At 50.0% G+C, this 12,418-nt stretch overlaps 1 protein-coding gene across 3 annotated transcripts in view; it reads left to right on the forward strand.

The window, feature by feature from the left end:
• Nucleotides 1–4,409: 4,409 nt before the first annotated feature.
• The window catches only part of HIF3A (hypoxia inducible factor 3 subunit alpha), a 43,757-nt gene continuing 35,748 nt past the window's right edge, over nt 4,410–12,418 (forward strand). The window contains exon 1 of one of the 3 annotated variants that reach the window (XM_058195226.1): nt 4,410–4,450. In XM_058195226.1, the coding sequence (XP_058051209.1) occupies nt 4,425–4,450 (26 nt within the window). In that variant the 5' untranslated portion in view covers nt 4,410–4,424. The other 2 variants (XM_058195228.1, XM_058195227.1) reach the window with 2 other exon arrangements.

Here is a 12,418-nt window from a genome sequence, read left to right on the forward strand (position 1 = left end):
TTCAGACGGGCTGTGGCAAGGCGGTGCACCCTAACCTTTACGTAAAAGGTCTCCAGTGCTGAGTTTTTGCAGCCTTCTTCCTAAGTGGTTTTCCTAAGAATTTCAATTCGGAAGAGCTGACGCTTGCTTCTTTTGTTGCCTGTCTTATAGTACAGGCAGTCCTCGACTTACGACCGCAATTGAGTCCAACATTTCTGTTGCTAAGTGAGACAGTTGTTAAATGAATTTTGCCCTGTTTCACAACCTTTCTGGCCACAGTTGTTAAGTGGATCACTGCAGTTGTTAAGTTAGTAACATGGTTGTTAAGTGAATCTGGCTTTCCCATTAACTTGGCTTGTCAGAAAGTAGCAAAAGGGGATCACGTGACCGCGGGACGCGACCGTTATAAATATGAACCAGTTGCCAAGCGCCTGAATTTTGATCATGTGACCATAGGGATGCTGCAACAGTCATAAAAGTGAAAAATGGTCCTAATATCTTTTCTTTTATGTACACTGAGAGCATCTGCACCAAGACAAATTCCTTGTGTGTCCAATCACACTTGGCCAATAAAATTCTATTCTATTCTATTCTATTCTATTCTAATTCACTTTTTCCCAAAGCTGTTGGTACTTTGAACAGTCACTAAATGAACTGTTATAAGTTGAGGACTACCTGTACAACTTTTCTCATTCGCTTTTAAGAATGTATGAAGGCACAGAAGAAGCTGGTTGACCTTTTCTGGTGTCAAAACCTAAATGGGCCAAGCCTGATTAGAACCTGGACAAAAGACCATCAGAAGAGCCGAAAACTGAACTGGGAAAATGGAGAAAACAGTCCAGAAAAAGGCCATAGCAAATCTTCCTTCCCTGTGTGGCGCAGAAAAGACGTGTCCAAGTTGTCACCAAGACCCACGTTGAACTCAAGGACAGAACTCTTTTTCAGCTGTCAGTTCACACAATACATTTTCATTTTAAAATAAACAGAGTTGCCAAAACATTTGCCAGCCATAGAAACCATAAAGTTAGTAGCAGGGATGAGTCATTGGGCTAGAACACAGCAAAAGAAAATAGTTTGTATTCATCCTTAAGCACAAATGAAGGATCTCTGGAAAAGAGCCAAAAGATGGACCAAGGGTGAAGAATCTGACCTTAAAGCCAGTTGGGGCTCGGGGGTGTGGAAAACTTACCTATCTGCATTTTCCCCACTAGACATAGTCCTTGAGTTACAACAGTTCATCTACTGATCATTCGAAGTCACACCAGCACTGAAAAAAGTGAATTATGACTGGGTTTTTTTATGATCATTGCAGAATTCCCATGGTCACGTGATCAAAATTCAGGTGATTGGCAGCTGACTCATATTTACGACGGTTGCAGTGTCCCTGGGTCACGTGATCCCCTTTTGCGACCTTCTGACAAGGAGAGTCAACGGGGAAGCCGGATTCACTAAACAACCGTGTTACTAACTTAACAGGGGCCTCTGTGGCTCAGACTGCTAAGACAGTCTGTTATTAACAGCAGCTGCTTGCAATTACTGCAGGTTCTAGTCCCACCAGGCCCAAGGTTGAATCAGCCTTCCCTTTTTTATAAGGTAGGTAAAATGAAGACCCAGATTGTTGGGGGCAATAAGTTGACTTTGTATATAAATATACAAATAGAATGAAGACTATTGCTAACATAGTGTAAGCTGCCCTGTCTCACTTAGCAACAGATATTTTAGGCTCAATTCTGGTCATAAGTCGAGGACTACCTGTACTTTCTCCCCCAAAGATCAGCCACTTGCCATTTTTGCTGAGCTCGCTAGCCAATTGCCACTAACAGGTATTTTTCAACAATCTTGGAAGTTATGTGGCCAGCCACAAAGGGACTCAGCTGTCTCTCTCACCCCGTGAGACAGGGCAGGATTTATTTATCCATCAACGAAATAATCCTATAATCCTGGCCATCTAGTTATAGCTCCTCCTCCAATGTTAATTCATTTATGAGTGGGGGAACCGTTTTTCTCCCAGACTGACTATCCCAAATGAATATGTCAAGATTTCATAGAATCTGAAGGCCGGAAGACCTTGCAGGTCTTCTAGCCTAACCTTTACTTAAGGCAGGAAAACTTATACCATCCTGATCAAATGGGTTTTTCCGTTTATTGAAAACTTCCAGTGTTGGAACACCCACAAGTTCTGGAGACAAACAATTTTTAGATGAGTTGTTCTCAGTGTTTCTCCTTAGTTTAGGTTGGATCTCTCCTTGATAATTTCCATTCAGTCCTTCTTGTCTTGCCCTTTGGTACTTTGGGGAATAAATCAATCCCTTCTTCTCTGTGACAGCCCCTTAAGTGTTGGAAGAATATTTGTTTACAGAAATCAGGTTCAAATAGTTTAGCCCAGGGGTCTTTAACCTTGGCAACTTTAAGACTTGTGGACTTCAACTCCAAAGCTGGCTGAGGAATTCTGGGAGTTGAAGTTCACAAGTCTTAAAGTTTAGCCTAAGATTGCAATGTTGTGGACATCTTCTTGTTTGGAACAACAAAAATAGAAGGAGCCCAATAGCCACATTTCTGGTTTACACATTTTAATCCAAGGCAGGAACAGTGAAGTTGTTAGCCACCAGTCAAGATCGGCTCTCTGGGATTTTTACGCTTTGTCCGTCCGGGCAATTCTGAAAACACCGGGAGGGCCAGTGAATTTGAGCGGGAGTAACTAACATCGTTCGAAAAGGATTTAACTCCTATTAAATGAGGGAGTCTTACCCAATTAACCAGTGGAAGAAAGGCTTGCTGGAGGTTTTTAAGAAGAGAGCGGACATCCATTTGTCTGAAATGATGGTCCTGGTGGGGTCTCCTGATTGAGCAGGTGGTTGGACTAGAAGATGAGAACAGGCTTGGTTTTTCAAGGAATCCCAGGAGGAATCCCATGGTCCACTGCCCTTTTGTGGACAGTGGCCATGGAGAGCCCAACCCAGAATTTCCCCCTCCTATATTCCCCTTTGCCCCCTTCCTGGAGTTCTGCAACCCCAAAATGAAGCCTCCTCCCCGCCCCCAATTGTATTCTAGAATGTTTTGGTTGATGGGAATTGTAGTCCTGAAATGCAGAGGGCGCCTGATCGGGGAAGGCCACCATCAAAAAGAGACGGCCAGGGACCGGGAGGTGCAGAGCAGGTTCCTGGGTATCCCCGGAGACTCTGCCACTTCTCCCCGTTTGCGCGACCGGGTGGCTTCGTCGTAGTGGGCGGGGGTCTCTCCCCCCTCCCCAGTAAGTTCAGCCTTAAGCGCATCCACTCGGTTCCCGTCGCGGAAAGGGTTTGGTAGCCGGAGAACGGAGCGGCTGCCTCCTTCGCCCGCAAGGGGGCGCCTTCACACAACCGGTCCGCGGATCGAGATGCTGGCCAGGGCAGGACCCGGGAGAGCGCCCGCCCGAACAGGTGTCTGCGGGACCGGCGCGCGACGGCCGGAGCCAGGCTCCTCTCGCCTCGCAGAAAGCTCCTTGCGGGGAAAGGGGGATGCGCTGGACTACAAATGCCATCCTCCTCCACCGGCCGATTGGGGCTGCGGAGCTTGGACCCGGCTCGGGACCCTGGAGTAGTCTATTTAACCCGGTCGCTCTCCCGTCCGATGCGAGGGGTTTGGAAAGCCGTGGCTCAGTTCCTAGAGTTTAATTCGGATCGTCCCATTTGAAGTACAGGGACCATATAAACTTGGCGGCTGGGCGGCCGGTTTTTTGGGGCGGGGGTGGGGAGTAGGGACAGCAGAGGAGGCGCATTCATGGGGCGGGGGTCCCTTCTCGCCTTCCCTTCCACCCGGATCCCCTCCTGATCGCTGCCAAGCCGCGCACAGGGCAGCTTAATCGGGAGTCGCCTCCCTTGCAGTCCTGCGTGGTGCTGCAGACTCCGAAGTACCCTCCCCACGCCCGGCACTCGGCGGCATTCATCCCCAGGTGTATCCACCGAAGCTCCAACCTGGCCAAAGAAACCGGCGCGACTCCGGGTCGGCGCCGGTTTGCAGCAGCTCTGCGCGGCCAAGCTGCCTGCGCTGAATTCGGCCTCCCACCGCTCGCGCCCCCACCCCACCCGGAGCTCCCATCCGCAGCCGCGGGGGGGCACCCTCGACCCAGCCAAGTGCCCGCAAATGAGGGGGCAGAGCCCCCCGGGCGCCGGAGTGACAGCCTTGCGCCCAATGGCCGCGCGGCTCCGCCGAAGGAGGCGTGCCAGAGAGTCCCGATTCTGCCTGGCTGGAGGGGGTGGGGGCTGCTCCGGCGTGGGAGGGGGAGCCAATGGCGCGGATGGGGGAGGGGCGGTGGGAGTAGCCTGGAGGGGAGTGGGCTTCGGGGCGGGGGGGCCGAAGGAGCGCGGGCGGAGAGAGCGGAGGGAGAGCACCGCCGAGCCCAGCAGCCGGACCCGGGCAGGGAAGGAAGCGGAGGGAGAGCGAGCGAGCGAGCGAGCCGGCCAGCCATGGAGAATGGGTTGCAGGGTCCCAGGTAAAGCCGGCGGAAAAGATCCCGCGGCGGTTTTTGCGCGTGGGGCTGCTGCATCCTTTGCAAGGACGGGCAGGATGCGCCAGCGGCGGGCTGAGGGCAGGAGAGGCCGAGGGCTTGGGTGGGTGGGTGGGTTTCTGCAGGGGGTCTCCTCCGGACCCCCGGGGCACAGGCACGCTCGCGGAGGGGCCAGGGGATGGATGAGTTCGTGAGGGTGGGGAGGCTGCAGACTTGCAGACTCGGCAAATTCGTCGACCCCTTAGCCCCCCTCCCCTCGTTTGGTCGAGATTTCCGGCGAGACTTGTAATTTGCGAGGTGAAGCCCCTCCTTTTCTCCCCCTCTTGCACAGAAGACCCCTTCCTCACTCTTGAAAAAGGTCCCGTTCTTCTTCCAGGTACCCTGGAAAAGTATTTGGGGAAGGGTCGCGTCCTCCTCGGTGGCTGAGCTCCTTTGGAATGTGGATCGGAATACCCAGGAGGTCATTGGGAGGGGGCCAGGCATTATTTGGCCATTGCAAAAAAAAATTTTTTTTTTAAATAAATCGGCCAGGTTTGTCATTGAACACATATATGGCTCCTTGGTCTGCCTATAGTTCTGCAGAAGAAGAGGAAGAGGGGGGGAAATGTCTTCTGGGCTGCAAGGAGATCTATTAGATTACAGTAGGGATCTTGCCAAGGGTTTATCAGCAATTAGAGAAAAGAGGAGAGGTGAGCGCCTGTTAAGCTGTCTGCCGTAAGTGCGAGGAGCTGGCCAGATCTCAAAAGCGGACCTTTCCACTGTCCTGGTTGTGTGCATGCATTTCAGCCTCCCTATACATCTTGTTTACAGTAAGGCAGACTTCCTATCATGGCCTCTCGCTCGCCTGCTGCCTTTAGACCCCAGATGGGTTCTTTAATCGAGTGGATTAGAAGGGGGAGGGGGGGCGCAAGGAATCCGCCCAAGGGAAAGGGAGGGGAAGCAGAGGTTTCAGGAAAAACTATGGTTTTTTTTCAAAAATATCTCTGGTTGGATAGTTTTGCAGTATTCTTCAGTTGTGTGAATGTGTGAGTGAGTGATATATATACCATATGTGTTTGTCTGCATCTGTGTCTATGAGATTAGATAAATAGATAGATAGATAGATAGATAGATAGATAGATAGATAGATAGATAGATAGATAGATAGATAGATAGATAGATAGATAGACGGACAGACAGAAATAAGAGATAGAGATATATTTGTATATTCATATTCAAAGGCAAAGGTATATTAATTCATATTGAAAAGGGAAAAAAATAACAATAAGGGAACAAGAGTGCAGAGCTTGCAAATGGCAGGAATTTTTGTACAGTAAGATTGTGGAGAAACTGAGCCAGCCGATTCCTACATGTCACTTATTGTGTGAGTAATGTTATCGACCAGCAGAAATGTTGTGAATGGCGTACAGTAGCCCGTTTCATGGTCATGTATAGGAATGTTGGGGTTTGCAACCAGCTTTTACACCCGCAAAGCTTGGAGGCTGGAAATTTAAGTCGCCAAGACAGTTGGGGGAAGGGGGAAGAGATGGGGGCTTCTGGGATCGACCTGCATTGGCAGGAATGCTCTCTGCACCCTGAGTTTGAGAGAGGGTTTAAGCTTTGGGGGATGCAGTTTTGAAGCCACACCTGCAGACCTCCCGTAGGGTGTGGAAGACAAGGTGATCAGGATATAGGTCAAATCCATCCGGATCTTCCCAAAACTGGGTCACTGAGAGCACGGAAGGGGTGGCAGGAGATTTTGCGGGTCAGAAAGAAATGGGGGGGGAAACCAGCTTAAAGCCCCCTTCTCCCAGCCGTGTGCTTTCCAGCTTGCTGCAAGGAATTTGGTCCTAGGTGGGTGCAATTGGGGCCTCGCCTGGCCGTTTGGGAAGGGGGAAGGAAGTGTGCCCAGGGGAGCATCGTTGCCCCCAAGGGGGGGTGCTGCCTCGGGACGGTTCCTGGGCTGCAGAATTTGCCGCACTGGCTGTTCGGAGGCAGCTCTTGGCCCTCTCTGCCCGGGGAGGACAAACCTGGCACCCTTCCACCCGTCCGAGGCATCCGGCCAAGGCAGACCTCACTTCGCCCCTCCTCTCCCTCTTTTGAAACGCTCGCTCCTAGCCTATAAGAGTTTTAGTCTCTCGCGGAACCTGGCTAAGATGAGCGCGGAGAACTGACTGCAGGGCGGAGGTGTGCATCAGCCCTAACCATGACTGTGTAACTCAGGGATGTCCTGGTCAAAGTATCAAAGGTAAGGCGAAGCTTTGATGATGCCGGAAAACAGAATTGGAACGTTTCGGCCGCTCACCGCCTCTCTCCTTGACAAGAAGGAAATGGCTCAGAAATCCGCAAACCGCTTCGGCTAAGAACTCGGGATTGGTCTCCTTCTTTCCGAAGGATCGTGGCCGGGATTGATTAAATCCAGTTTAGAATCCAGAGCTGATCTCCTGCCGATCCTGGCTACTTTTCAGAGGTCCTGAGCCATTCCTGCCCACAAAGGCGCAGCTCCTGCAGGTACCAGGAGGGCACCTTCAGGGACTCTGCGGACTTTTGCCTCAAGGAGAAGCTTCATTGGCAACTTTGCAAGGAGTAAACCTGGGGGGTATTTCCCGCACCGCCTCAGTCTTGCAAACTCCTGCAGCCTCTGGGACTGCTGGTTTAGGGTGCCCACGGCTGCGCCCAGCCAGGGATGGCAACGTCTAGGAAGTTATTTGGGCCAGGAGGAGAGGCCCTTTTAAAACATGAGCCTGCTGCCGGGCAAACCCTTCCCATCATCCTAATCCGTTGCTTCCGGATTGGGTTGTCTCTTCTGCATATCATCCCTGGCACTGCTCCGGGTTCTCCCCCACGGCTTCGCTGGCACCCTCTGGCGGCTGCTTCTCACTGACTTTTGCTTTCTGCTTCAGCCTTTCCCCTTTGCAGGCATCTCGACTGGCTGCTGTCCCAAGCCAGCCTCCTCCTCCTCCTCCTCCTCCTCCTCCTCACACATGTCCTTCCTCTCCCCAGCCGTTGCTGTTGGCTGTTTTCCTCCGGGCAGGGAAGCCGGTGACCCTCGCGTGCCGGAGGATGAACACATGACCGGTCTTGTGTACATCACATGTTCCCGGCTCCGTGCCAGGCCGTGACGCGGTGGGTGGAGGTAGGATTCAGTTCCACATATGGAGAGGAGCCCGCTTGGTTTGGGGTTGGCAAGGAGTCGGCGGTCAGTGGATGGCAGAGACCGATGATGGGGCAGTTAGGCAGGAAGCTGGGCCCGAGGGTGCCTTCCCCCTGGGGGTCTCTGGGGCAGGTGAGTCCCGGCACTGTTTGGCCGCTGTGGCTTTCCCCTCTGCCATCTCTTCCTTCTCTGCTCGGCTTGTTTGTGCCGCCTTCTCCTGCGCTCCGTCCCCTTCAGGCTTTGCTCCGTCTTCTCTCTGGTGTTTTGACGTTCAACCTTTTTTGGCAGATATTCTCCTCCTCTTTGCTTTCCTCCTCCTTTTTCTCCTTCTCTCTTTCTCTTCTGGCTTACTCCTTCCATTTCAGTTACTTCTTCCATTTCTTCCCTGTTCCCTGAGCTGCTCTGGTACATTTTGTTCTTTCCTTCTGTGATGTGTATCGTGCTCAGCTGTTTCTTTGCTTGCTCGCCATTTCTTCAGTCTTCTCTTTCTTCTCCTCTCTCTCTGCTTTTCATGATCCATTCCTTCATCTTTTATTAGTTTCTTCCTGTTCTCTTTTTTCCATTATTTTGATCTTTCTTTCTTTCTTTTTCTTTCTTTTTTCCTTCCTTCTTCTTTCTTTCTTTCTTTCTTTCTTTCTTTTCCTTCCTTCCTTCCTTCCTTCTTTCTTTCTTTTCCTTCGTTCCTTCTTCCCTCCCTCCATTCCTTCTTTCCTTCCTTCCTCCCCTCTCTCTCTCTCTCCCACACACACATACAAATACAGATTTTTGCATCCTCTATACTACTCTCTGTCCAAACCAAATCTGCCGTTCCTTTCCAACCAGAGTTCAGGCTTCTGGCATTTAGGCCCAGCTTGGGGTGCCTCTCTCCGCTTGTACACATACCCCAAGCAGTGGTACAGAATTGTTGTTGCCAAACGACGGTCCGTCTCTACTTTATGAAACAGGCCAGTGAATCTAGAACTTGAAGGAAGGTAGTTTGATTCGCGTCTCTATTCGGAATCCAGACCGTGTTTTCCTCTTCCTCCCCCCCGCCCCATCCCTGCTATGCTTCCGTGGATGGGACTAGGCTGGTCTGAGACTCAATCTCTGGGGGAGAGGGACTTTGTTGGGTGGGAGGGCTGAGGCTTGAAGAGTGCGGAGGCCCTCTTGGAGAATGGGAGCCCGAGCAGGACTTGGGTCTCTTGAGAACCTGGGTCTTGCCACAGGCCCAAAGACGGGAGCCTTGTGAGGACCTTTTTGCAGATCTATCTGTACCTTCCAGGTCGCAGTCTTCCCCTTCTGTGAATTGGGTCATAGATACACTCCGTACTACGTCGCTTTTAACGCTGGCTGTTGTTTGTGGCCTTGGATGAACCAAGAGGGCAGTGGACGTTGGTCTTTCCATCTCAAGATTAGCGAAAAAAGGGGCCCGGGAGGAGTTGGCAAGGATGGAGATATTTCAACCTCTGCAACATGAGAATTGTGGCTTTGTGGGTGCTGTTCTTCGTTTCCCATTTTTTTGCTTGGGTAGCAATTCTTAACTAGGCCAATAGGATTAAAAAGTGCTGTTGCGCCAAAGGAGCCTTACGTGTGGCGTATCTGACACAGGAGTCCTCCCGACACCTTGCAGGCTTCTGTAAAGGCATCCGGGCCGCCCGCCAAGGTCTTTCCGGAGCGTATGTCCGCCGGACAGCCCATGATTAATTTTCTAAAATAAGAATCTGGGTTTATAGGCACGATAAAAAAAAGCGGCAGGGTCTATGTTTTGCAAGCTTTTGTGCCCCAGATTTGATGACAGGGTGGGATTATGCTCTTAGGAAGGAAATGTTTTCTGTACATGTCCAGAGGCACAGTTTTTGCCAGCTGCAGATTGCTAAAAGTTTCAAGATTATGGTGGAAAGGATAAGGAGAGAGAGAAAGAGTTAGTGTTAGAGTGATAGATAGATGATAGATAGATAGATAGATAGATAGATAGATAGATAGATAGATAGATAGATAGATAGAGCGAGCAATTATTTTAGTTTTATGGCTAGGAAGAAAGGAAGGAAGAAGGATGGAAGGAAGGGAAAGAAGAAAGAAAAGAAAGAAAGAAAGAAAGAAAGAAAGAAAGAAAGAAAGAAAGAAAGAAAGAAAGAAGTATAGGCAACCCCTCAACTTACAATAGTTCATTTAGTGATCATTCAAAGTTACAATGGCATTGAAAAAAGTGACTTATGACCATTTTTCACACTTACGACTGTTGCAGCATTCCCTGTGGTCATGTGATCAAAATTTGGATGCTTGCCGGCCGTCTCCTATTTATGATGGTTAAAAGTGTCCCGGGGTCACGTGATCCCCCTTTTGCGACCTTCCGACGAGCAAAGTCAAGGGGGAAGCCAGATTCACTTAACAGCCGTGTTACTAACTTAACAAATGTCTCGCTTAGCAACATAAATTCCGGGCTCACTTGTGGCCATAAGCCAAGGACCACCTGTAAATACAGAATATGTAAATACAGAAAGAAAACAGAAGAAATATGTTTGTCTGAATGGGTCGAGGGTCTCCTGCTTGAGCTGGGGGTTGGACTAGAAGACCTCCGAAGTCCCTTCCCACTCTCTTATTCTCTTCAACCCAACCCAAGGCACAGGGGAAACTGAAGGGGCAGAACCTGGTGTCAATGAAGACCTAGCAACCCCCAGAGCACAGGGCAGTAAAGAGGAAGAATTCTGGCACCCGACAGGGGCACCATGTAACACCGCTCCTGCGCAGTCTGCACTGGCTACCTGTGGTCTTTCGGGTGCACTTCAAGGTGTTGCTGACTACCTTTAAAGCGCTCCATGGCTTAGGGCCTGGGTACTTACGGGACCGCCTGCTGTTACCGAATGCCTCCCACCGACCTGTACGCTTGCACAGAGAGGGACTCCTTAGGGTGCTGTCCGCCAAGCAATGTCGGCTGGCGGCCCCCAGGGGAAGGTCCTTCTCTGTGGGGGCTCCTACCCTTTGGAATGAACTTCCCCCCCCCCCGGACTTCGGCAACTGCCGGACCTTCGGACTTTCCGCCGAGAGCTGAAGACCTATTTGTTTGTTCGCGCAGGACTGGCATAGGATTTTAATTAGTTTTAATGTTTTAATATTTTATAATTTATGGGGTTTTATTCTAAATGTTTTAATTCGGCCATTTTTATAATAAGTTTTTTTAATTATGGTTTTATGTGTATATTGCTGTTGTGTTATCATGGCTGTAAACCGCCCTGAGTCCTTCGGGAGAAGGGCGGTATAAAAATTTAATAAATAAAATAAAATAAATACATTCGAGAGGCGCTGCTGGGCTTCAGTGTACCTGCTGATTTCTTTCTCACCAAACGAGAAGGAGCCTGCGAATAATTAAGGTGGACCCCAAAGGCTGCCTATAAGATGGGCTAAAGCACACCCCTGAAAGGGAGGCCGGGCCAAGCTTGACCCATAAAGTCCCCAAATAACTTGGACTGTTGAGGGACGCACTCTTTTTCCTGCTGGGATGGCCCTTGCGGCATGGCCATTCTAGCGGGAAGACTCTTCCTTATGTGTCATTGGTCAGGTGGTGTAGCAGCTAGGAAGGTCAGCTAGTCCTCGAATTACGACCTCCGTTGAGCTCAACATTTACCTTGCTAAGTGAGGCCCCATCTCATGACCATTTCTTGCCACTGTTGTTAAGTGAATCACCTGGCTCGCATTTATGATGGTTGCAATGTCTCAGGGTCATGTGATTCCCGTTCGTGGCCTTGCTTTGATCACATGACCACAGGGATGGTGCCAGGGTCACGAGCGGGCCTAAGCCACTTTCCCCCCCCCCAGTTGCCATGGTAACTTCGGTCACTAAACGAACCCACCGTAAATCAAGGCCCGCTTGGGCTTTCTATCGTTCGTTTTGTGGGTCTCTCCCCGGCCCCTTTAGAGCTAGAATTAGTAGAGATGTTGGTGGGGCGGGGGTCAAAAAAGTCAAGATGGCAGCTGCCCTGGAGCACCTGAAGCCCCGCCCCTTGTTATGACATCACAGGCACACGCCCTCTCGAATTCAGCCTTTGCTTTTCTCCCAGAATTAGCAAGTGGCACATAAAAATTCTGGCTTTTAAGACACACACACACACACACCCGGCCCCCACCTATACACAATACACAATATTTTTGGTTGGAAGAATTGGGTTCCTCTCCCCGCCCTTCTGCCATTATAGAGTCAAAGATTTTCCTCCTGGTTTTTAAAGTGAACATCATACTCTGCAGAGCGTAAATACTTTTGAGTTGGAAGCGAAGAGCCTGGTCAATTGCTGTAGCTCATTTCTCTCTGTTGGCTTGGATCCCTTAAGCATCAGTCCAGAGATTCAGGTAATGGATTTGGGGGCGGTAGGTACTGCACTTTTTTTCCCCTACACCTTTTGGAAGTTCAATAAATACACATTTATTGTTGTTGAACTTCTGGCAATTCCTTCATCTTCCGTCACTTGTTTTGGGATGCATTTATCACTCCAAATCATGACTTGGCTGAATTTCTACCAGGCTTGGCTGTTCCTATGGAGTGTGTCAGGGCACATAAGGTCATCTTTTTAATTTATTTATTTTTTCCTTTTTGGGTGTAAAGTCCCCTAGACTTGTTGCAAAGACAGCCCCTCGGTCCAAATAACAACAATTATCTTATCGAATTGAGAAAATTCCTTTCTGGTTCCCTCTTAAGTCAGGGGCCTCCAACCTTAGCACCTTTTAAGACTTGTGGACTTCAACTCCCAGAATTCCCAGATTAGTTAGAGCAGGGGTCTCCAACCTTGGCAAACAACCTTGGCTGGCTGAGGAACTCTGGGAGTTGAAGTCCACAAAATTGCCAAGGTTGG

The sequence above is a fragment of the Ahaetulla prasina genome, chromosome 10 (genome assembly GCF_028640845.1).
Source record: "Ahaetulla prasina isolate Xishuangbanna chromosome 10, ASM2864084v1, whole genome shotgun sequence".
In the NCBI taxonomy this organism is placed as follows: domain Eukaryota; kingdom Metazoa; phylum Chordata; class Lepidosauria; order Squamata; family Colubridae; genus Ahaetulla; species Ahaetulla prasina.